Here is a 26,383-nt window from a genome sequence, read left to right as displayed (position 1 = left end):
TTTCTGTCTTTTATCTCTTTCCCTACATATATTTCTTCTGATAAATTATTGCCCTGTACCAATCCTTTTTCTCTTCTACATATTAGATTGTTTTAGAATTTGTTTAATAAGTCACTGCTTGTCAATTCTTTATTTAGAATAATCTGAATCTCTTCAGTATCTCTTCAATAAATTTTTGCCTGCTATGGATGCAACCAAACGTCCATTAAATAATTAAACAACTCTCTCCCACATTGATGTGGTTCTTATCTATATGCATCTGTTTTCTAAGCTCTGGGAAGTGTTGATCACAAATACAACATATGCAATGCTTTTCCCAGGGTTGCTATGACATCATTCAGTTCAGTGCTGGTATATATTTTTCCATTATATTTCTATATGTAAAGAGAGGGGGATTGTTTTTGAAAGGCAATCTCTCCCCCCCTCCCCACTTCATAAACAGTCTGAAAATTTGCTTGCTCGAATATGGCCATCGTGGTACTAAATTTCAGCAACAAAATTTGGAGCTATGTTAAAGGGGATTTGATTGTTTTAAATAATAAAAAACATTTAAAATGAGATGTACATATTATTGAAAATTATAGGACATTCAGGCCTGGTTTCTTTACAAATCCTACCTAAGCATTCCAGTCCCATTTCATGCTTATTTTTTGAAAGAGAAAAACTCAAATTGCATTAAAGAAAATTAGTTGCTTTCTTTTTTGAGTCTGTATCATTCAAATGCATATCTGATCTACAAAACTGGATCCACAAATTATAGTAAGCCAAAGCCAACCAACTAGTATTATGGCTTAGCATGGATTTAGAAACTGTCAGGCTGAGGTTTTACAGTAGATACCAGATCTCAGATTTGTCACTTCCTAAACCTGTGCTAAGTTATAATTGCAATTTGCTTGGTTTTAACTTAATGCAATGTGTTATTCATTTATTTGTCACGTTTATATGGCCACCCATCTCACAAACAAATGCCTCCGGGCAATGTACAACAAGTTATTACAGTTTATGAAATTATGATTTATGGTTTGATATTAGATGAAAAGCAAAATGTGTAATATTTTGAAATCTTGCTCTGTTCATTAATTCCAGAAATAATAAAAACTATCAAGGATCCTAAGTCTTCTGTTCCACTGAGACCCTCGCTTTCAGTAGACAAATGCAATTTCAAGGTAACTGAACTTTTGAAGGCATGTTGGGATGAAAACCCAGAAAAGAGGCCAACATTCTCGGAGATAAAGACAGCACTAAGAGACACCAGCCCTGATGGGTAAATTTTCTCCTCTGTTCACCATTATTCTTTATTTGAGACTGACGAGGAAGATATTTCAGATCTTAAGGTGTTGCTTTCTTAATGAAGATACGAAATACATAATAAAAGAAAGATACATATATAGCTCAGCATTCTCACATGCTTGCCTCCCTCAGATCAGGAAATGAAGTTATTTATAAAGAGGAATACAAGAGTTTGTTATTTTTGTTTTCTTAAAATGATTATTCAGAGGTTTTGTAACCAGTAACCAGATTATTCAGAGGTTTTGTAACCAGACTTTCTAATATTGAAAGCCTGTCAAAATATAGCTATATATGTAAGTATCCATTATTAATAATTATTAATCAGTACTTAATAATAAATAATAATGGATATTTAATCATGGATATTTAGCCATCTTTGGACACACTCTTTCAATAATGGCAATCTACTCCAGTATCCTTGCCAAGAAAATCCAAAGGACATTACCAAAAAGCTAAACAATATGACATTGGAAGATGAACCTCCTATGTCAGAAGGTGTACACAATAAATATTAATTTGGACAATATTATAAACTATTATATGATCCTTAGGTTAGTAAGCTATTAAAAAAACAGTATTATCAATACATTTAGTTAAAACTAATGAAAAGTTCTAGTAGTTTTAACGAAATGTATTGATGATACTGGTTTTTTTTTCCAGTAGTTTTAATTAATTATTGTTGTGGTTATCAGGGCACTTTCAATTCTTTAAGAATCATACAGAATAAAGAGATGTTTAATGTATAGAGCAGAAGCAACAGCACATTCTCCTACACGACACTTTTATAGAATGGTAAAGTAAGTTTCATTCAATATTTGCTTTTTGAATACTTCTAAAAGCCACTTCAGTATCTTAGACAACATGGTTAATAAACTGGAAAAATATGCAAATCATCTGGAAGAAGTAGTTGAAGCAAGAACGACCCTATTAATGGCAGAAAAAAAGAAAACTGAAACGCTTTTATCAGCCATGCTACCTAGGTAAGGGAAATCTATCATTTTATTTTCTCCTTTATTTCTGAGTAGATTGTCTACTTGTTTTCATCTTGCACAATAGGTCCAGCCCCAAGCTAAATTGATTCTCAATGTATTGTAGAGTGTTTTTTGTTACAATTCCAGCTCTTTTTTTCTTTAATAATGAAAAAGTATAGATCACAGAGCAATCTTTACCTGGAGGTCTGAGGTGCATGAGGATGGGATGAAAGTACAAATGCATTGGTAGACACCATCTTTATCCTAAAGAATCCTATACTTAGTACATTCATTTGCTATAAACCAGGGGGCCCCAACCCCCGGTCCATGGACCAGCACCAGGCTGCAGCATGCCAGAAATCGGGCCATGCGAATAAGCAAAGCCCCATTCATGGGATGTAATCTGCACATGAAACCCGGCCCCTCTGGTCCGTGGAAAAGCCTCTTGGGTCCCTGATTCCCAAAAGGTTGGGGACCACTGCTATAAACTTTTATTTGGCTTTTTCATTTAAACCAGGGGTGTCAAACTGCCGGCCTGCGGGCCGGACATGTCACCAGGAAACCGCACCCACCCCATTGCTGGCAATGGAGAAAAAGCTCCGATATATCGTGCAACATCACGTGACATCGCGAGTTTCACATGTCTGATTTAAACTAAAGCATTCTAATTTGCAGGTACAATACTATAATTTCCCATAAATAAAATAGCAGAATAAAAACAAACTATGATTTGGAATAGTAGAGCTGGATCTAAATTAAATTGGTTGTATTTATGATTCACTGAATGTAAGATAACTAGTTCAGTCACTACCTCAACTCACTTCAATTTCACTAGAACATGAAACAGTTTGGATACATCTTTATAATGAAAGTTTGTTTTGTGCAGAATACATTGCAACAGAATCAGACAGTGCTTATTTCTTACATATTAGAAATGAAAACTTCTTTTTCTAAGGTTCCTAGGGCAAAAAGAAACAGAAATATTCAAGCTCAGGTTGTCTTTTCATTTTGTTTCAATGCATAGGTTGTTTTCATTTACTGATTTGGCATTATGTTAGAATGGAGTTGCCATAGTTTTAATTATTAAGAATTAAGTGCCCCTAGAATTAAGTGTCAAAAATACCTTGGAATAAGGCAGTGATAATGGCAACTTACTTACAAAAGGGAAATGGTAATTCTAATACTTCATATTTTTTATAAAGGATTTAGATATTCATGGCTCAAAATTAATGTCATTAAATCTGAATCTGAACCATGTTGCTGTTTAGCAGTTTAATTTGCTCTAAAAAACCAAATTACTTAAAATCTTAATAATAAACTTTCAGCCGAGATCTCCAGTGAATTGTGACCAGTGCTTTTTTTCTAGAAAACGATGAGCAACTCAAAGCACACAATTTACTTTCATGTAGTCCTTGGTCTAATTTCAATGCCTCCTATAGTTATTTTGATACGAAGCTCTCAAAAATCTACTGAATGACAAAAAAGAAAAGGGAGAAAAAGAAAAGAAGTGCACAAAGATCAAGAGGATACCCATCCAAATTTAATTTGGTTTCATCCAACTATTTGTTCGATTTTGTCTAATTCGGTTTTGACTAATTCCCCTTTCCTTACTTTTGGCATATGGTTCCTGGGAAGAGCATTGGTAGTTAAACAAACTAAGACCAGATATATTGTGATCCTGCTACAGTGATGTACCAACATCCACCAACCTCCTCCATCCTCTTAACCTGGTTGCATTATAAAAGCACTAGAATGATAAAAATAAATTGCCACCACAATAGAGCATACAAAGAGACTTCCTTTGAAAGTCAATTGGTAGATAATAGTCCTGTGCTGGAACATGACTGTTTCTTTCCAATAAACCTCATTTAGGTTAATTTATCGGATTTGCAGGTGGAAATCCTTACTTTTACAGTACACATATTTTTGAAACAAATAACATTATTGCTGTATTGTAAAGCTATGTCTCAACTGCATACTGTGGTAAATTACTCCAATCTTTCATTTGAAGAATCAAGAATTATCTTGTTTTAAGGATGATAAATTGTATATACCTTGTACAGTTTTTATGATTTTAAGAGTCTTGAATAGATGCAGAATTTATCTCTCACCCATTTATGTTCCAGTTTTATAGGAGAACAACTTGTTGCTGGAAAATCAGTGGAACCTGAAAGCTTTGAATCAGTCTCCATTTTCTTCTCAGATATCGTCAGCTTCACTAGGTTATGCTCTGTCAGCTCTCCCCTGCAAGTTGTCACTCTCCTTAATGACCTGTATAGTCTATTTGATAACATCATTCAAATATACGATGTCTACAAGGTAGGAAAAAATTTACTGAAGAAAGAATATTTGCATCATTCCTGTCAGTAGGCATGAAAAAAATCCATAATTTGCCATATATCTTTGTCTGAAAAGAGCTGTGGAGATAATTAAGACACAAGGGACATGAGATTCCTTTTGCTTAACCATTTTTGTATGCTGTAAATTCTGTAAGTCTATTGACATATGAAGACTCAAACCTTCCAAAACCATGTCTTACTTTCACCCTTTTAGGAACTGAATTTCATCTATATTCAAGTACAAATGATGGCCTTTTTTGTTTCTAGGTTGAAACTATTGGAGATGCCTATATGGTGGCTAGTGGCCTCCCCATTCCCAATGGGGCAAAGCATGTCGAAGAAATTGCCACAATGTCTTTGCATTTTCTCAGTGCAATTATATCATTCAAAATCAGGCACTTACCTAATGAGAAATTAAGGGTACGAATTGGAATTCATACAGGTAAATAGCATACATCTCTTTGGACTTTCAGATCTTAACTGAATTGACCTTTTGTGGAAATGAATTTATCATATCACATACTGCTTATTGGCACAGAATCAGCAAACACTTGCAATTTATTATTCTTTCTGATTTATTTCAGATAGACTGAGTTGGAAGTGTCCTTTAGACCTAAGCCTACACTCTTATATCTGCCCCACCATTGCAAAACTTCCTTTAAGATAGGGATCTTTGATGAACTAAGAAAAATTGCTTCTTTTATTGGTTTTAATTTATTATTGATCAATCAGGATGTTTGTTTATAGGATATGAAATGATACAGTGTAAAAATTCATTTTTTTCTGTCTGTTTTAGAAAGACATTACAGCTTTTAAATCAATCCTAGAACCCATCCTGAAATATATGCCTAGAACCCATCCTGAAAATATATGATGGTCACAATATAAAATAAATTAGAACATTACATTTAATGCTTGAGAATTAATCTGGTCACTTGTTACCTCTGATTCTATTCTGTTCTGCTCTATTCTATTCCACTCTATTCTAGCATGGAAATCATATATAACATATTAAGTTATGGTTTAACTACTTTATAATGAACTGAAGTTGGTTATAATCCATGCTTTATTAACTGCAATTAACTGTTGTATTTACATAACAAGCCAAGACAAAAATCAAACAAGCCATAATATGTCTTTGTATGATGTGTCCACCACTAACTGAGGGATGGTAGTGAGACTGTATTCTTCTTGCCATCCTACTTCCAGATGTCTGCTGGTATTCTTTATATATTCAGAGCTCTACATATTCAAATCTGTACACAAATCTCAAAGGAATAATCTCCATGATACATAACCAGAATGTTGTGATTATGTGTATCTGATGCTGTAGTATTAAGGATATAAATATTTATATGCAGTATTTAATCCATGTGCCATATTACCAAAACAACTTTACTAGCATTATATAAGGAATGCATCAGGACATTCTTTGCATTATACTTGCGTGAACCATTCACATTTTTTTCCAGAAAAGAATTTCTGAACAAAATAAAAAGTATCTTCTGCTGGAAAAACAAGATATTAGATTAAATGGATTTTTAATTGGATTGACATTGACTCATATTTTAATCCTCATACTAGCTATGTAGTAGTTGACTATAGTGCAAAGATGGTTAACCTGATCCATTTTCTTAAGTTATACAACTTTGGCTCTTATAGCTAGGAAAATTATTTCTTCAATAAATACTATACTTTAGAAATAAGAGCATTCAAAAGTCACCATAGTTGGGAAAAATATATATGTAAAATCTACTTATTCCAATATTCGGATCAGATGCCCTAAAATCCAAATTTTATTTATTTCAGTAAGAAATAAAGCATGACAGAATCTTGTACATCTTTTGTATGTGGCTGAAGTAATTCTTAATATTTGTCATTCTAGGCCCTGTTGTTGCAGGTGTAGTAGGCATCACAAGACCACGGTATTGTCTTTTTGGAGACACTGTGAACACAGCTTCACGGATGGAAAGTACCAGCTTACGTATGTTATCATTTCTTAGAGACAAAATAAAAGGCTGATGTAAACCATCTATATACCATTTTATTAGTGCATCCTGTTTTCAGAAATCAGTGCACAGTAGTAACAGGTAATCATAAGTATATTGCTGAAAAGTTGCAAAGGAAGAATATTACTGTATCTTCATGCTTAGGTAGTGTTATCCATCCCAGCTGTTTAATTAGCATAGAAAGACTCCTGGTTCATTTTTTGATCCAAGAGTATATTTTGCTGAAAACAAAGCAGTTACGATTAGAACAGGCAGAAACTGTTGGCTTGGCATGAAAACAATGCAATTAACTTTCCCCTTTCCCCTGGCCATGCCTCTTTCATCAGTCAATTTCCAATTAAAAGTTCTCAGGTTGTTTTGGAAATGGATCCTGCGTTCACACCTTTCCCATCTCCAAATTCCTTTTGCTGACTTTGTGCTTGATTGGTGCTCCTAACAATCATGGCTGGCTCTGCTTCAAACCCAACCTTTCAATCACTCCCATTCCAATCTCTCCATCTCCTGCTGTTGCTGATGTCAAGTTAGGAAAAGATGCAACACAACAGAATGACAGCTATGACAGGTAGAAAAAACATCTGGTTGCTCATTATTAGAAAAAAAGAGGACTTCAAATTAATTCTTAAATATGATGATCACCTGAATTGCAATCAGCTTGACAGATGGACCCTAATTTGTAATTAAGAGTTTATATAATAGACAGAGGGAAATGTTGTTAGACTAAACTGTTTAAAGCAGAATACTTTCAAAAACTTTTCATTAGTGCATTTTAAGGGAAGCTATGGCAGACTGAAGATGGGGATAAATGACTGAAGTCTGTATTTGTCTTGATGGAGAGGGAATAATTTTTTAATATATTTTTATTATTATTTTTTCTTTTTCTATGTACTTTTTCTTTTTTGTGTGTTTATAAACTTTAATAAAAATACATAATAGCTGTTTCTCTCTGAATTTCTTAGCTCTGCAAATCCATGTTTCTAATACCACAGCAAATGCTCTTCAAAGAATTGGTGGTTATAATTTACAAGAAAGAGGAACTATAAGAATAAAGGTATGCCTTCCATAGAATACTCTAGCTGAAAAGAGGTGAGTAGGTTAGAACAGGAGTGTCAAACTGGTAGTGGGCTGGATGCGTCAAAGCCAAAAAAATTGTGGTACGTCACGATATGTCACATGACATGATCAAGTTTGATACCCATGGGTTAGAAGAATAAATTATTAAAAGAATATTTAGCAAACCAGAATACAATATATTCTGGCTAATCCTCCCTTTAATTAAATGTTGTGTATAAATTTTGGGATACTATTAAACTCCAGCTCTCATCAGAGCTAGTCAGCATTGCTAAAACTGAAAGACAATGGGAACTGAAGCAACACAAAAATATGTCTTATTGCCCATCCCTATCTCAGGGCTTTGACATTACAGCCATTCATAGATTGGTCAATACTTTGAGCATCCACTACATTACTATTATGCTTTTTTAGTACAAAAATATGCATGCATTCAAGATGAGCTTTGCTTGAGAGATAGTAAAGTTTTTGTTAACTTTGGCTTGGTTCTTTGTTTCTTTAATGTAGCCTAGAAACCTGGGTCTCACTCAACTAACTAGGTTTGACCCACCTTAGCATTTTTGTGAAATCAGACAAAGATTGCCAGATGTTGACACTTTTTTGGGCCATTTAAACAATGAGGATCTAAAATAAATGTTAGAGAAAGGATTGTAAACCGGAAATATTAAATGGCTTTTCAAAAGCAGTCTTGTTATGAAGAAAGATTGAGATACTTAGAAGTGGCAGACCCAGAATTCCATTTTTTCCATTTCTTCTTCATTATGCTTTCCTTGCAGGAACCCTTTTAATCATGCTAAATGCTAATTCATTCTAAAAAGCTACCAATCTTCTAAGCCAGGGGTCCCCAACACCCAGATTGCGCTCCACTAAAAGGCCATGGCCTATTAGGAATTGGGCCATGTGAGTGGCTGGCCGAATTGTGCGCACCAGTCGGCTACTCACCAGTCCCCTCTCCGCCAAACCATAAAGGTTGGAGACCACTGTTCTAGGCAACATTCTGCAATTATGGGTATTGATACCAACCACATATGAATAGCTTTGCTTTTGCTGTTATGTAAAAGAGCTTTATTTTTGTTGTTTGCTAGGGTAAAGGACAGCAAAGGACTTTTTGGCTGAAAGGAAAAGCTGGATTTGATATGCCACTACCAGATTTCACAGCTGAAGGGAAATGAGGAGGCAGAATCTATAGCTAAGGACTTTACTTGACCTAAATGTATTAACTGAATGTGATCTCCTAGTACAGTGGTCTTCAAACTTGGCTCTTTTATGACTTGTGGACTCCAACTCCCAGAATTCCTCAGCCAAGCATGCTGGCTGAGGAATTCTGGGAGTTGAAGTGCACAAGTCATAAAAGGGCCAAGTTTGAAAACCCCTATCCTAGTATTTAGAAATTTAGTAAAAACACTTTTCTTCCACCTTGTTGTTAACTGTTAATGTTAATATTTGACATTTATCTGTATTTTAGTTGCATTGCTGTTTAGCCTACAGTTTGTACATTTTATATTAATTGTCAAACTGGTAAAAGGAGGGAAATATATCTAACAGATTTCATTCCAAAAAGGTGCTTTGACGTAGATGGGAGCATAAGCATAATACCTATCTGAAGCTCTGTAAAGCAGCTGTCTTTTTCTGTGTTCACGTGGATATCTTCTGCAGTTGTTGTACATTCTTGTTAAAAAAAAAAAAAAACATGGCTGATTTAAACATTTATAGTCTTTATGACCTGCACTTGCTCCAAACTTTGAAGTATCTTTGGGGAATAGTATCTGAAACATAGCACAATCCTTCTAAATAGTAATATCCTACTAATTGATTCTTCATAATCATATTGCTACCTTTTAGATAGGCAACTCAAAACAAGTATAAGGCTCCTTCATTAGGGTTAGAGCTGTTGTAGGCATTTATAAGCTTATTACCTTCTAGAATTCACATTTGTTCAAAACCTAAATTTTACATTGTGTAAGACTAGACCCTAAACCAAATTTAAATAAAGATAAATACCCATGGGCAATTAGTAGGATATTTTTTTCTTACCTTAAATTCCTCTTTTCATCAACTGTTACCATTTCTGCATAAGTGCATCACAACAGAACTGTCACAAAGCCTCCTATTACTTATTGAATAGTATGTGTATCAGCACAACATATTTCTTGTGTGTTTTTTGCTTTATGGAAATATATTTGATGTAATTTCAATGCATAATATCATAGTATTAGGTAGTGAAGTTCGCTCTTTACACTAGTATAAGAAATGGTGTAATGTCCTGCATATTGTCTGCAAAAAGTTTTTTGTAATTATTTTTAGATGACTATCAAAATGTACAACTAAGGAAATAGTCTAGTGAATCTTATCAGACACAATGTGACTTATTGGAACATAAGCAAACACTCCTTGAGGTTAACAATATCTACTTAGAAATAAATTTATTGAAATATGTATTTTATTGTATAGTACAGATATCAGTTCTGAACAGAATTTGAATTAGAAATAAAGCAGTGTAAGATGAAGTAGAAAAATCTAAAGGTAATTATCTCACAAAAGTGCTTTCCCCAAAATGCAACTAGACTTTTTTGGTTTTTTGTTTGAAAACATTTCATTTCTTTATAGACAATCATTTCTTCTTATAGACAATCATGACCAGAGGATAATTGAGAATCTCCATAGACATAAAACTAATTATCTTTTTTTAAAAAAAAAAAAAAAAATCTAAATAGTCTTCCTGAATTCTTTTAAAAATATCTCATTGAAGTTTTGTTTAAAGAAAAGCATGGTCATTTCACTATATTACATACAGTAATGTTGAAGATCCATTTGATTAAATGAAATTTATATTGTTCCTCCTGCCTTTATTCAAATTTCATTCTTCATGTTATATTGCCATAAGAATATAAATTGTTTCAGGTGTTGTGGCTCTAGTATTTTAACAAACTATATCAGCCAGTTCATTTTGTAATCTATGATTGATTTTAAAAATGACATATTCATTTGTCTAATACAATTATTAAATGTGGATAAAGAACATGAATCAAAATGATGGTTTTTATTCTTTTTATTTTCATTTGTCCATGTTAAAAAAAGTTTATATTGTAGTTTGTATATTGGTTCAGAAAAATTATATTGAAAATAATAAGTTTATAATGGACTGTTTAATTATTTCCTTTTTATGTTCTCAAATATATGTATATATCAAGTTTTAATAAATAGATTTAATGTATATCTTTCAATGCATTAGTTACAGCCCAATAAAGTGCTCACTGAGTAAAAAGGATAAGGAATATTCTAGGCATTGCAAGCTTTTATTCAACTTTAAATATTAAACTTCAATGATTTACTTAGGTGATCATTTCTAAAAGCTGATAATGGTGGTCCTAAAATGAAATGCAGCTTGGAACAGAAGACCTACTTATTCACTAAATGTTATATACTATTCAAATTATATTACTGGTACACTCAGGAAGACAAACATTGAGTATTTTCTATGAAGCTTCTATGGGCATCATGGCTCCATTAATCTGAAGGTAGATAGGAACGGTGTCTTTACATTTGTTGTATGAAACTAGTAATTATGGTCCAGAAACCATGGTTTATGGCTTAATAAGATATGTGAATCTAGTCCTTAATACAAATATACTTTACACAATAATGGGCTGTGGTCTTGGTTGTACACAAGGCTTCTCTAACATAAGATCTAATTAGATAAGATCTAATTATAGAACAAAACTGGTATACATCCATTTATCTTGAAAATTACAAAGTACTTTGAGGTAAGAACAGCTATATTCTAGGCATTAGTCTGCTAATTCAATTATTTTTTTATTGTATTCTTTAAGAAACTGTACTAGCAATAACTAGCTTATTTCTGCAATGTAGTTTTCTTGATAGTCACAATATTCAAGAGATAGATGCTTGGTTCACAAATTAAATAAAAGGCTGCCTTTTCTTTGGACTAACATTTGAAAAAATAGTTGTAAATGATATTAAATATCTTTATTCTCTTGCTCAGAAAACAAGAAATTTATATTATATTATAATTGAACACAAATCACTATTCTTAGATCACACAGAATTATTTTTATGCAAAATTTTGAAGTAGGCAACAGAGAACCACAGTATAATTAACAGTTCAAGTTGGATCAGATATTATATTAAAACTACACAAATTCCAAGTAGCAGGAATAAATGGGAAATAACTGCAAAAGAAAGACAAATAGAAAGAATATAAGTCATTAGCAACTGTCACCACACAGTCTCTGTCACATCTGTTTACATTCTTGTACTTTCAAAAGTATTGTACCTTCAAACCAATATAGACTCCAGGTAACTATCTGGTCTGCTCCCTACAGATTTTTGGAAGTGGTTTGCCACTTCCGTCTTATTTTCTCCTTTCTAGGATTAAGACAGAGTGAGCAACCCAAAGTCACTCAGTTGGTTTTGTATCTAAAGTGGAAATAAAACTCATAGTCTCTCAGTTTCCAACTCAGTGCCTTAACCACTACTCCAAACTGGTTTTCATAGTGAAGGTACTAATTATTTATTATTGAGTTTATTTATTTGAGTAAAAAAATATATCCAGTGATATCTATGTTCTATATGGAAGACTATGGGAAATGTAGTAAGCCGGTACTCAGAACAATATCTGAGAGCTGGGGCTGCTGCTTGCTCACTCTCTGAAGGTCTGTGGGAGGCCATTTTTAAATGACATGAAAAGATTACTCTGATTCCATTACAATACTAACTTTCAGCACTGAAACGGATGCTTCTTGGTAGTGCAATTTCAGCTAATTTTTCAGAAAATCTAGTTGGGAGGCTACAGATAGGACCTGAAGTCATTTGCCAGCCAGTAGATACCTACTGCCATTCCATCTGCAAGTTTTGAAACAAACAACCAGCAACGAAACATTGTCCAGCTGCACATTTTGTGATGCAATCTCTGAGTGCCATATAGCAGTTTAAGAACTTATATACCACTCTATAGTGCTTTATTAATGCACTCTCCGACTGGTTTATAATATCAGTGTATTGTCCCATACAATCTGGGTCCTCATTTTACTGACCTCAGAAGAATGGAAGGCTGAATCAACCTCAATCCCATCAGGATTGAACTCTAGGCTGTGGGCAGAGTAAGCCTGAAATATTGCATTCTAACCACAGCTCCTATGAATATGGATGATGGCTGCCTACCTTTGCTGTCAGGAACTCTTCTAGTGAGAAAAAAATATTAGAATCTGATCAGGAATTTTAAATTATGTTTCATGACATGTCATGTCATGCAGACAACTCCCTATCAAGATTGTGATGTTAACAGGATAGTATCATGTAAAATCTTTTCTAATTTTAATGAGTTTTGCCTGAAAATTTGTCAAGCTGTGAGAAATATTATGTAACATAGAAAGTATATACAACAAAGCAATGCCCTGGTGCTCTTAATTTAAAACAGAAGTGTTGAACTCGCAATGTCATGTGACGTGCCGCGATATATTGCAACTTTTTTTCCATTGCCAGCGATGGGGTGGGCGCGGTTTTGGCATGACATATCCGGCCCATGGGCCGGCAGTTTGACACCCCTGATTTAAAACAACAGTCTTCATTTGTTACCTATTAGGGCTGTAAAGTTGCTGTAAAAGTTGCTTCACAATATGCAGGAATGTGAATCCACCATCTGATTAAAAGAGCAGCACCTTTTCCCAAGATCTGTCAAAATGTCAGTGACTCAGTGAAACAGGTGTATAACCTGTTGGCAGGTGATGCCTATAGGTTCCCACATATGCTGAAGCAACTTTTCAGTTTCAAACTGAAGCATTACACAGTCCTATTGTTTGTATAGTATTAGCCGGATTGCAATTAATCTTTCAATTATAGTATTGCTAAATTCTACCTGATAATGTGTAATGCCTGGATAATCCTTTGCCTGTGTGAAACAAGAAAAAGTATTTTAGATTAACAAAGTATACAATATTATCAATACAAGTTACATCAGTTCTAAAAAGAATGGCGTCTTCAGAAAACTTTAATAGCTGAATTTGAAATTTCATTTTAAATAGTGCTCGGAGTGGCTGATCATTACACTTTCTAGTTAAGAGTAAACAAAATTCTCAAACAGCTCATCCCAGCTATCCCTACAAACAACTTTCTGAATTAAAAAAATACTTTAGTCTGACTAGAGTCATTATAAAACAACTTTTCCTTACCTATTTTGACTTGATCAACTGCATTAATCCGCTGTCCATTTTTTTATGCTACAAGGCTATCTTAATTTCACCTTGCAGGATTCCTCAATATCTTGGAATGCATCTGAATCCAAGACTCTCTGAAAGTGGATCATAATAGTCCACATTCAGTTTAAATGTTCCCTGTTTCTGCCTTAATCAGGGAATCAGTTGAGAGGTAGCCAGAAGTCAGAGTAACGCTAGGATGCACCCACTGCTGATATATATAGTTTATGTCTTATATTTTTTCTCCTTCTCAGAAAAATTTAGCACTCTTCCAAGTGAAATGTGAGCTTGGATTTGTTCTTTCCAGACCTCTGTGGCCCAAAGTAAACCTTCTTTGCTATGAAATATTCCACTCAGGAAAGGAAAAATGAAATTGACTTTATTACTGATGCATATGATGGTGGGACAGTTCCAGGAGAACAGAGCTGGTGATCATCCAACTGTTTTATAGAAGGAAGACTAGAAAATGGGAGGGAGGACATAGTAAATGTGGATTACAGAACAAGGGTGGGGTATGAAGTCTGAAGCAAGATATCTCTGTGTGGGTGTGTTTGAATGGTTTGTTTATATGGATAAACAATGTGTAATTGGAATACGAAAGCGAATGACTGTAGCAATTCTTTTCATGTGAAGGAACAAGCCTCTTCTGGTAAACCATTCCCACTTTAATTAGAAACATTAGAACTTACTGTTTACAATGAATTCTGCAATTAAAACTCCACCTGTTTGCTCCATATGTTCTCTTCGTTTTGCACATGCCTTAAAAAGAGTAAAAAAAGTCGATTAAAATAGTTAATCCCAGTTTATAAAAAGTATGCATCCTAAGTAGCTATAGAACTCAAAGAGAACAATAACAACAAAAAGACAAATTATTTCCTTTCACCAGCCAAAAAATACAGATTCTCTTCTTTTAAGCATTTTGAGAGCATTTTTACAGATCTTTAGCAACAGTATCATGGAATAAAGTTAAGATAGCAACCTCATCCTTGGTATATCTGGCGAGAATTAAGTACCATTAAAGAGCCAGTTTGATGCAGTGGCTAAAGCATCAGGCTAGAAACGGAGAGTCTGCAAGTTCTAGTCCCATATTAGGCACAAAGCCAGCTAGGTGATATTGGGACAATCACGTTCTCTGAGCCCTAGAAAGGAAGCTTCTGAAAAACATTGCCAAGGTCACTGCAGGGAGTTGTCTAGGCAAAGTTCAAGGATCAGACACAACTGAACAGAAGCAAAAAAAAAGTACCACGATCCCTCCGTGAGAATTATCTGAGATATTGGAAGGACTCAGCAACCCAGAGAGCAACATTATTATAGGTAGAAATTCCTGATAAGGTCAAGAAGGATGAGGTGAAGCTACAAACAATCCCTAATAAGAGTAACTGAAATGAAGCAGGGATGAAGGAAGTCAGCCTACCTAGGAGAAGGCAACGCCAAACCATTTCTCTATTGTTATCAAGAAGACAGCATGGATGTCTCTAAAATTTTACTGGTTAAATATATATAACATTCAGTCGCATGCATTGACATATAAGTCAATGAACACAATGCCTTCTGCGTAAGATTTTTATAAAGGGAATCTCAAACCGAAACTTCAGAAATTATAGATAAGGCTATAGATGTAGAACTGTCACAAACAATAAATTTACTTACAGTGGTTACTTGCAGTAAATTATACAACTCTTTTATTGATTTCCAAATAAATGGTAATTCTTGATGAGACACAGAACACTTATATACCCAGATAGCTTTCTAAACAGTATAGGGCAACACTATCACAAACAATGCATTAGCACCCTCTAGTGAATATCACAAGTTATTCCTTTCCATTTTTATTCAGATGAAACTTACATTTATATAGATGAAATTCACATTGTAATGTATGTTAGTCTGAGATATAGCTTTTATTCAAGCAGCTATAAAACTTAGCAAAGGAATGTTACGGTGATACTTCTACACCCAAATCCAAGTTTTATTGTCTGCAGAAGCATTAAAGCAAATCCTCAGATCCACTAACCAATGTCATTTTGGTATATTCAAGATCAAGTCCGTAATCCCCTAGCAAAAATGCAAGATGGAGTATAGAACTAGAAATATAACGTATCTGGAACCACAAAGCATAAAGGCTTAGGCTTTTAATGTAAGTCATAACAAAAAGGTAAATCGCTTTAAAACTGATTTAATGCTGTATTGAAATGTATTTGTATGTACACTGGATTGTCTTTTCCGGTTCATGTATCCTGTTTTGGGAATCTAGATTTGATCGTTAACTATTATCTAAAGAACATACCACAGGGCAGAAGAATTTTTCACTATCACACACATATGTTTCACAATGTAGCCATACTTTGGAAAGTTTGGGAATATTCTGGAACCGAAATGCATTAAATTGGAAAGTGGCTCGATTGTTTTTGCCATTTTCATGTACTAAAATGGAGTCATCTGTTGCACACCTATGCCAAACAAATAACAGATATTATTAAAATGAGGAAGAAACAGATGAGATATAAATCTAATAAGCAAATAAATAGAATTAAGATATATTTAACCAGTGGAGTACCACTGGTGGAGAGAATGAATGAATTACCTACCCCTTAGTTATCAGAGGCCACTGGATTTGGTAGAAATATTCTGAGGAAGGGGTTGTCCAGCAATTGCTCAACACTACTTTAAATCTACAAAAGGACAAAGAGACATGAGCACGGACAGAACAATAATATTGTGTTGGGAGCCATGGATATAAAAAAATCATACCTATGACTTAAGCCTTTGGCTTCCACTCCAGCAAATACATCAGAGCCAATTTCTGATGTATCAACAATGAAAGGGGCTTCCTTCTTGTTTGAAAACTTGGCATTCTGAGATAAAAAAAACAGGGTAAGGTGATTTATTTTATTTTATTTTCTGCTGCAGGAGCAGCAAATGAAAGTCATACTTTCTCAGAGTATCTAAGGCCAGCCAAATTATTTTGGCAGCTGAAGTTTCATAATAATTAACAATTAACAATTAACCATCTGCTACCCTTCTGTGACATATGAAACTCTGCCTAATGATCTTCCTTGCTGCTTGAACTGAAACAACAGATGTAATCTCCACTTATTATTAGAACACATTGCATCATAATGAGCAAGTTATTTTTATAACTGAGATAGAAAATGACTTTCCTCTTGAAGTAGAATGTTGCTGTTGTTGTATAAACAACATTTAAACAAAATAAATTGAACTAAATTAATAAATTAAATTAAACATTTGCTGCCCTTTTGAATTCCTTTAAGTTTTATTTTGTGTTCCTTTGTCATTTCACTCTGCTTAATGGATTGTCTTGGTTATCAAGGATCAACCCAGACTCCTGCAGACCTTAAGACCCACAGATACTTACATAATAATTTAATAAGCTTTTACTTTAGATGTGTTAGAAATCAAAATTTCAACATTATTGAGATATTACCCTGGAGTACACAAGAAAATATCAGTTATCTCACCTGTTTATCTTCACAATAAAAATCTCAAAATTATAATGATATCTAACTTCTTAAATAATTCAAAACAAAATCTAGGCCATTCTTTGTCAGAGATGGTATATTGGGACGTGAGAACATTTAAGTAACATGCGCTGATACCAAATTCTGAAAATAACATTCATATAAAAGGAAAAGGGCATTCAGTCCAATGCCTCTAACTTGGTTACTGTCTTTTTTTAATGGCTTCTTGCACCACTATTACGGAACATTAAATTGAAGAACAGTGCCTCTGTAGTTTGAAAATGCCAATATACAAACTATGATACACACTGCATAGCATACTATTAATATACGGTGATGTTTTGTATAAACTACAAAAATTGCTTCAGAGAAGAAGAATGCCTTTGGTGTCACATTGACAAGATACTTGGGTGTGGGATTCATTTTCATTTTCCTCAAATGGTGAATTTGGCAGAGATTGGAGTTCATAAGCTTGAATGCTTTGCACTGTTTAATCTTGGGGTCTACTAAGGAGTAATTAGAAACAGCAATACTAGTCAAGAGATTGCCTCTGAGCCTCATTTTTATATTTTGCATTTCTTGTTTGACTCCTGATAACTACTTGTTTCTTCCCTCAGCCTGCTTCATCCAAGAAAAACAGAGTACTTTCTTCTCTACCATGAAAATAGAAAACTCATATATTTAGGATTTCTATTGAACTGAAGAAGCTTCTTAGATGAGAAGTGAAACATCTTCAAGAAAAAACAAAGTCCAGTTGCCTTTTGAAAAAGCACCTCTGGGACAACCGTGACCTGGAGGACTGCTAATTTCCACAGATGATTTCTATTGAAGCACATTTGTTCCTTAATAAATTGTACTTGTTCTTTTTGTTTTGTTTTTTTGACCTGAACTATCTCCCTTGAGTTGGTACGAATGTTCACCCAAATGCACCAGGGTAAATGAACTATAACATTCCATAGAAGTGGTAGTGTAACCATAGACGTGGTAGTGTAACCACATTACATCACATCATTTCAAACACCGTATGTTTAAATTAGCAATATGTTGTCAGGCTATGTGTCATGTAACTCTCTGTAGCTCTAATCTTGGCTTGAATTAAAGATCTGACTTCCACTGCATAATATTAATGAAAATAACCATAAACATTGTCTTTAAGATGAAGATATAAAATTAACAAATATAAGCATACATATATCATAAATATATCTTATTATCACGCGATGTCTAGAGTATCAATGATGACTTATGTAAATGAATCTGATTTTCATAAATGAAAGTAAGGAGGAAAAATGTTTCCCAAATGTTCTTGCAAAATAATCTTCCATGATAGCCTACCAATTACATATGTTCCCAAAATATCGGGAGATCTGAGGTCACAGAAGTTTATAAGGTGGAACCAACACCTGTGAACCAATACTCTCATAGAACCCTCAATAGAAATAAATCAGTTTTAGTTATAATTTGGCAATAAAACTAGTTGAGAGTCAATATATGATGATTGATAATGCACATCATTTATGGCAACATTTGCGAATCTACCAAGATCTGGAAAATAAAATTTGCTAGATGATATTTCAAAGCAGTATTTTAGCATAGTAATATTTTATAAATATTCAATGAATTGGAACAACTACCCAAGAAACTTAGCTTTTTAAAGATGCTACAACATCCTTGCCTTATTCACTATACTACTGAGAAATTTACTGAGCAATCAGCATACACACTGTACTTACGGAATAGAAGTTTAAAGACAACTGGCTTTCAAAGGAACCGGCACTGCCATTCTTCACATGAACAGTTGCCACTCTAAAAGAGGCAGAAAATGTCACAGAACTGATTCCTATGCTTTATAAAATAGAGTGAAACATTTGCTAGAGGATGAAATTCCAGTGAATTGGGGCAGTGTTACCTTTGGTCAAAGGCAGCATGGTTCACCAGATAGTTTGCCTGATAGGTGCAGGTAAAAGAATAGTTGACAGGCTGGCTTTTCACAATGACAGTGCTATCATTGGAAGTGATAGAGTTGTAGAAATGATAGACAGGGTTTTTAAACTGCATGTGAAGAAAAAGATGCAAATGCAATTTTAGTTTAAATGGTTCCGTCATTAATTCAGTTTTAAATGTGTTGAGTTTCCAACAGAACAGAATCAAGCCATTTCACAAGGACACAAAGATACAAGAAATAAGCACAAGTTTGCTTTCTAAAGAACCCGCCGCATAAATCCACTTCTTTAAAATGTATTTTAAAGTTTAAAATTTATTTTAAATAAATGCATTTGAAAACATTTGTACATTCAATTCCATTAAAAATCTCAGAGCAGTTGATAATAAAACTAGAACAAAGCAAGCAGTAAATTAAACACAACTAACAAAAATTAGACACTGAAGCTTTCTATACAATATGACAATAAAATAAACAATAAAACAGTAACAGACAATAAAAGCATCCTCTGTCTCTTAGGCTCAATCAACACCACAGCTCGGGGTGAGACAAAAGATAAGAAAATAAAGAAGACAAGGCAAGAGGAACTTATTCAGCCAGGTCTTTTAACAATTTAGTGTTGCAATCATATATGTTTATTAGTTTGCACTTTCTGTTTTAATGATGTTTTATTTGTTTTGTAAGCTGCCCAGGATTGCTGAGTGAGAAGGCCATCTTACATAGTTATCGTAAGTGCCTGGTGACTGCCAGATGGCAGCAAACGGACACAGAAAACTAATACTTTGCTGCCTATATCGGTTGTCTGGACTTATGTATGTTTTATTTTGTTTAATAGATATTTCTTCACTTCATGAAAAACTGAGTCCCCATACAAAGAACAACAATAAAGAAAAGTAGGAAAAAAAATTATCAAACCCATGGAAAAAAACTAATTTTTTTTAACAATTTTATATTATTCAATAGATTAAAATCCAAAATCCAATAGAAAAAATAATTGAACAGAGACAAAACAAAATTAAACAAAAACATTGAAAAATGTGAATTTAAAAAAAGGCAAAAACAAATATTTGTAAGGATAGCGATAAACCGTGACCACAAGAAATGGTATTTCTTTCTAGCTTTCCATTAGGTCAATAAAGTATAAACATTTATTGTGAATCCAATACTGAAAGTTAGATTGCCAGTTCAGATATTGCAACCTTAAACATATCCATTTTGAAGTACATAAAAAAACATAGAACTGGATATCCTGCACTTTTCCTTGGCTCTCGATTGTTGGTAGATGGTATGGAAACATAGCTGGGAAATCAAGGATAATTCTAGCTTTAATTCTGGTATATGTGTGTACATTACACATATGTAAGCACCATGCCTCTGACTTCTTAACTTTTCATTGGAAATAAATAAAATAAAAGTAGAATTTGCATCAAACATGTTCATTAGTGGTATTAAATAACACGGCTGTAACAAGGGTACTCCTAACAGCAATGCAATAAAGTAGTTGTCAAGTTGATATAAATTTTTAGTACTGGTCAGATAAAAAAAAAAATGGTTCATGTCTACAATATATGTTTAGTCCCTTTTCTTCTTTTACCAGGCATCGGATAGTCAAATCGTAAGTATAGCTAAAATATCAGAGCAAGGGGTGACAACAAGTGACTTTGAGTTTAATATAAATGCAAATCAATTAGTTATCTTTAGTTATCTATATATTGAAAATATAAACATGCTGGAAAATTTGTATCAATTCTTTTTCAAATGTATAACATAGTACTTTAATAAAATCTTATGAAATATATCCCATATGCCTCGCACAATTATAATCATGTATGGAAAATGGAATGTTAACACATTAGCTACTTACATCTGATTGTGTTCCACAGTATGATTTGTTTTGGGGTGACAAATCTGGGATGATAAATTGATAGTATCCTGCATCGTGAATCCCATTATAGCAAATCCCTCCGAGTGCCAGTTGATTAACTTCCCATCCATAGGGACATTCTGGGATTTTTGTAATAATTGTTTTAGGATAACAATATACCAAAATTACATCTAAAATAAACAAACAAACAAAAAAAGTAAATACATTTATGCAGCAAAGTTCTACTTCAAGGGAGATAATGCTCTTTCTATGATTACAAGCTTGAGCTTTGATTCAAATTAAGCTTTCAGTATCTTCTATTATTAGCTTCCACAATTAATACCCCAATAAGCAACTCAAACTTCATTCTAATGCCTCTAATGTATTGAATAAGACAGTATTATTGCAAATATGGGAGATAAATGTAGTAACAGAGTCTGCACATCTTGTCTTCTCTGATGGTTAGAAATTATAAAAAAACATATACATGTAAATAGGACTAGTGATACCTACAATTTATGACTTCTTTTTATGGCAGATTATTAATCGTGTCTGATCTTACGGTTATCTTAATTTTACAAGCAAGAATATATGTCTGAACTGTACAGCATACCATGCAAAAGCATATACACAAGTAATTTCCATAAACGGTAAAAGAACAGAATGAATATATCACTTATACGTCTTCGCCTCATTTAGGGGACTACCAGGTTGCTATTCCTTCTGTGAGAATCTTAATGGTAAGGGGGACAATTTACTACAAGTGTAAAAAAATCAGTAGAACTGTAGCCAGGTCACTGTTCACATTCTACTTTAGTCTTACAGCCACATGGACCCAAAACATGGCACATTTGGGCCAAGATCAATTGTGTTCTGTCCATTACATGATGTACAGACTCACAACACAATAAATGTTTAGGTGCCGCAAAAATCACCCCATTCATTGCTCTGGAAATTATTCTTGGCTTTTTTGTAATGGATAGGACTTGTTTCCACATGTACTTGAAAAGGAAAAACTAATCATTCCTTTATGCACAAAGTTCTGTTTAACATCTCAAGTACTGAATAATAGTAATAAAATACCTACTAGCAAATTGCAGTTACAATGGCCTCTATTCAATGTTAGGTCCTTTGTGTAAGATCCCATTGCCTTCAGTGGGATATTTAAACCATAAAATTAACAAAACTTAAATTTGGGCTGGTTTGTATCCTTTATAAAGTGCTATTAAATTTCATACACTATTACCATTATACATTCTATATGAATAGTTCCGAACATAAGATACGTTACTGTATATGTTTCTGTTAACCATCAAATATGAAGAGGCATGTGGAAGATATAGCTAGATTCTTTTTTTAAAAAAAAATCAATTATTTTACCTGCTTTATTTGGACTGCAAGGAACTGCAAAGCCTCGAGCCAAAATGACCCAGAGTAGAAAAACCAGCATCATCATTCTCCCAAAGATATGTAAATACTAGTAAAAGAACTTGCTTTTCTATAATGCTGAAAATCTCAGGAATTCACTTCTGCGTATGTATCAAGTGCCTGTAAGTAACCCAGCACAATATATAAAAAATGAAATCTTCCACTCTGAAACTAATAAAAAGCAAAAAATGTAATGTGCACGTTTAAACTTTTTTAAAAATTGAACTATATTCTAGCCATGGAAGAAGAAGACATGGAGAAAATGAGCAAGCTTTTAAAAAAAATCTCATGCATTCAAAGTGCAATTGCAATTTCTGAAACTAATTTCCTTATTCACTGTAGGCTTAACTTTATCAAACTTATATCACTGACAGTATGCTATGATTTCTTTTTGTCTCCATGAATATTTTGTTCTCTTATGAATATTAATTTTATTCTAGTGACAAATATAATTCTCATTAAAAAAAATAGCTCCAGCACTTTTGTACAAAAATCATTGTCATTTGCTGCAGATTATGTAAATGAATTTATATTACTCACACAGCTATCGTTTCATATCAGATGTTAATTATAGTTGTTATATAAATTCAACATTGGTCTGATTGATGAGAGTCACTTCAGCATTCTGTCATCAATCTATAGCACTAATTCTAAAATAATTTATAATATTTTCCTTAGTCATACATTTCTGCTTAAATCTATGTAATATTCCAAAAGACCTTTTTAAAATAAGCATACATACCGCATAAGAAACAGCTTGCAGATCAGACTATTAGTTGTTCTTGCTCAGAAAGTAAAGTGTAAGTCTGTTTTCCACCAATTTCTTTTTCAAATAACACTGTCTACCCTTACCTTTGCTTTATATATGCCATCTTGTAAATGGAGCCTCTGCTTTTCAGTCTTTATTGCTCCACATGGAAAAAGTAGATTAGATAGATAAAAGATAAAAATCATTTATTTTATGTTACAAGAAATTAATTTCAATTTTCAATTCATGAATTTAACTTCACTTTCCTAATGTTCTTTTAAAAAAGAAAGCATCATTTTTCATTTTGATGATTGGACTAGAGGCACAATTTTACTAATCATGTATCATTTTCCACATCATGTTGTGAGTTTTGATGCTAGCAGAACCCCCCCTTTCTCCAGCTTCTCAAGAAAATGTTAAGGAATATGGAACACTTTTCTCCACCACATAAAGTAAAACCATTACTTTTAAAAAAAACTAGTAGCCTAGTCATTAATCATTTATGTTTTGAATGATTGATTAAGTTGTTTCCATAATGAATTCCTATCTATTCTTAATTTCAAAGTACCAAATACTATAGTATTTCCTTGAGATGACTGTCATCCATTTTAAGGTACTACTGTAGTACAACTAGTGAGGAAAAGAAATATGACAAACTTTTATAATATGTAAGCAACTTTTAGGGACACAAATATCCCCATTTTAGGCCTTCAGCAGAGTAATCCAGAGTACAGTTTGTGCTACAGCGCCTAGCTATCTGATGATGTATATATTTGCATAAGAAAAAAGGCCTCCACAAAATAAAGTTGGGTGAACAGTATTTGATCTCTTTAGTGATAAAAGGTGAGGGCCCAAGGGAATCTTGTATTGCTCTGAGTAATTGCAGATGAAAAGGAGTATTCATTAAATAGCAAATTATACTTCAAATGCTAATTACACTTCCTAAGAGAGCCCCTTTTGATTAAGTAGATCGCACAACCTTAATGATGGGACTATCTGTACTGGCCTCTACAAAAAGTGAATCAATGGCTTCTTGTCATCCCAGCCTCAAAAGCTTTTTTGAGAAATAGCTCTTCAGTTTCTCCTTGTTCTGTCTACTGTTATCAAAAGCATTGTGTTATTACAGTGTTTGCTGTTCATGTGTTACGAGTTGACAGTTTGTCCTGGGAAAAGATAAATTATGTTGTAACATTTTTGCAGGATAAAATTCTAAAGCAAGAAATTAATTTTTCACAAGGAAAGCAATCCTGAATTTTGTACATTGTTTTATACAACTGCAAAAAACCTCCCAGAATATGATTTGTTCTTTTCTATTCCTGTGTTCTCATTGACAATTATCCCATTTGAAAGACAATTGATTACTCTTTCTTGTAAATATGGTATAAAATATTCTTACAGATAGCACAAAGCATAGTAGTTATGATTTCACATTCATAATACGGCAAATAAAATATCTCTGTTCTAATATTTTCACATTATTTCTTCAGGTTATGCATTTATTTTTTTATCTAACAGGATACCTAAAAGATGTCTGCATTGGGGGACTGCAGTAGGACTTTTGAATGTTTTGAATTATCTAATAAATATAATGGAAAATAAATAATACTGTAAGGCACCAGACTGGCAGACACCAATTTCCCGAAGAAAACTCTCCATGCATATGTTTAATTCATGAATGTTACATAGACTGTGAATTACTATATAACTATAAACTACTTGCTTGAATCTCTGCATGAGGAGACTGCTAGTATATGTTGGGGACAACATTATAAAGCCATTTATTTAACAACATTTGTTAAATAAACTGTTATTTGGGGTAAAAGACAGTTGATGATGCATTATTACACTTTCTTGTTTCTCCAGTTCTGTTCAATAAATATTCACTACTTTAATCATTATGTACTGCCTATCCTCTTTTCCAAATAACAGACATAAACCACTTATTTACCTGAAAGCCATTGAGTAAGGATAATTTATTCAGAAGCAATTACCAGCAGAGAAAGACCCGGCCAGTTTATCAAAATACTGTAAATATAAGCTGTTATGAAGCTGCTGCTGCTTGGTAACTTCATATCTATGGCAGCTTTCCAGTCCTACAGGAACCCTGTCCAGCAAAGACATTCAACAAGAGCAAAGGCTTTAATGTGAGGGCTGGCTGCCAGTCTGAGAAAATCTGTCAAATGAATGAATAGCACAAAGGGTCCATTTTTCCTTCTTTTATCCACTAAAAATTCCTTTTAACTGAAAATCAGCACTTCAGAGAGGTAACAAGAATGATATAGATTATAAAAGAGCTAGATTTCGCCAATGCTTGGGATACTTATCAAATATTTCTTACTTGGCTAGCATGAATGAATATCTCATGCTACAGCAATATATATCATATGTCTGATATTACCACATGAATTGCAGAGATACTTCCTTATACACATTTTTTCCAAAATATATTCATTTTCGTACCATCCTTGTTATTTTCATCACTTAAAATAATTTTGGATTTATTTATTTCTTACTAAGATTTCTCTGTTTTTCCATTTGAGACTGGTTCTCAGTGGCTTACAAGAAAAGACAATGCATTAAAATCAATAAAAAGTAGATGAAGACAAGACGAAGAAATTAGTGAGGCCATGATAAAATGTCGATCAACTACTTACTGTTAATTTGATTACTCAGCATGATTTAAAGTTTTCTTTTGCTGAATAGTTTGGAGCAGAGGCCCCCAACCTTTTGGGCACCAGGGACCAATTCCATGGAGAGAGGTTTTTCTGCGGACCGGAAGGAGCATGGTTTCATGTGCTGCCTGCATCCCGCGGATGGGGCTTCGCTTATTTGCACAGCGTCCATGGACCGGGAGTTGGGGACCCCTGGCTTGGAGTGATACACAAAACACATTAAACTTTTTATATTTTATTAGGTTAGAACAATTCAGAAGAATTTTTAAAATTATTTGTTTTTATTTATTTACTTGCTCTTTTATCCTGACTTTTCAAATAATTACAATCTTTCAAAGTAGTTCGGAGAGAAAGATTCTGT

The 26,383-nt window shown here is 33.6% G+C and overlaps 2 protein-coding genes across 10 annotated transcripts in view; one reads left to right on the top strand and one right to left on the bottom strand.

Annotated features, from left to right (window-relative positions):
- LOC120312242 (guanylate cyclase 2G-like) overlaps positions 1-10,232 on the top strand; it is a 42,519-nt gene extending 32,287 nt beyond the window's left edge. The window contains exons 15-21 of the mRNA XM_039352658.1: positions 1,087-1,264; positions 2,130-2,270; positions 4,388-4,580; positions 4,868-5,042; positions 6,486-6,584; positions 7,566-7,657; positions 8,763-10,232. Coding sequence (XP_039208592.1) covers positions 1,087-1,264; positions 2,130-2,270; positions 4,388-4,580; positions 4,868-5,042; positions 6,486-6,584; positions 7,566-7,657; positions 8,763-8,849 — 965 coding nt within the window. The 3' untranslated portion in view covers positions 8,850-10,232. The remainder of the gene's footprint in view (positions 1-1,086; positions 1,265-2,129; positions 2,271-4,387; positions 4,581-4,867; positions 5,043-6,485; positions 6,585-7,565; positions 7,658-8,762) is intronic.
- A 137-nt stretch (positions 10,233-10,369) lies between these two features.
- TECTB (tectorin beta) lies at positions 10,370-26,155 on the bottom strand. 9 transcript variants are annotated; one of them, XM_039352650.1, is made up of 13 exons: positions 26,005-26,155; positions 25,299-25,454; positions 23,455-24,513; positions 22,555-22,722; positions 21,175-21,365; positions 19,278-19,420; positions 19,102-19,174; positions 16,641-16,744; positions 16,478-16,561; positions 16,177-16,339; positions 14,579-14,648; positions 13,553-13,585; positions 10,370-11,867 (listed from the first exon to the last, which is right to left on the bottom strand). In XM_039352650.1, exons 4-13 carry the CDS (start codon positions 22,628-22,630, stop codon positions 11,818-11,820), a joined length of 987 nt encoding a protein of 328 aa, XP_039208584.1. In that variant the 5' UTR covers positions 22,631-22,722; positions 23,455-24,513; positions 25,299-25,454; positions 26,005-26,155; the 3' UTR covers positions 10,370-11,817. The 9 variants fall into 9 exon arrangements, with proteins under 9 accessions (XP_039208584.1, XP_039208586.1, XP_039208582.1 ...); XM_039352652.1 differs by having other exon boundaries at positions 23,455-23,510; XM_039352648.1 differs by having other exon boundaries at positions 23,455-25,454.
- Positions 26,156-26,383: the final 228 nt, after the last annotated feature.

This window comes from Crotalus tigris, unplaced genomic scaffold (genome assembly GCF_016545835.1).
Source record: "Crotalus tigris isolate CLP2741 ecotype Arizona unplaced genomic scaffold, ASM1654583v1 scf7180000018468.2839379, whole genome shotgun sequence".
Classification (NCBI taxonomy): domain Eukaryota; kingdom Metazoa; phylum Chordata; class Lepidosauria; order Squamata; family Viperidae; genus Crotalus; species Crotalus tigris.
Note: the sequence above shows the minus strand (reverse complement) of the source record. Positions and strands in the feature narration are given on the sequence as shown.

Excerpts from the sequence above, each read along its gene's own strand:
- TECTB (XM_039352648.1), bottom strand. The coding sequence starts at position 22,630 with ATGATGATGCTGGTTTTTCTACTCTGGGTCATTTTGGCTCGAGGCTTT. Across the intron at positions 16,340-16,477 it reads TGGCCTCTGATAACTAAGGG|GTGTGCAACAGATGACTCCA; the intron begins GTAGGTAATTCA and ends TGTTTGGCATAG. Across the intron at positions 11,868-13,552 it reads CAGGCATTACACATTATCAG|TTATTTCCCATTTATTCCTG; the intron begins GTAGAATTTAGC and ends TTTCTTTTGCAG.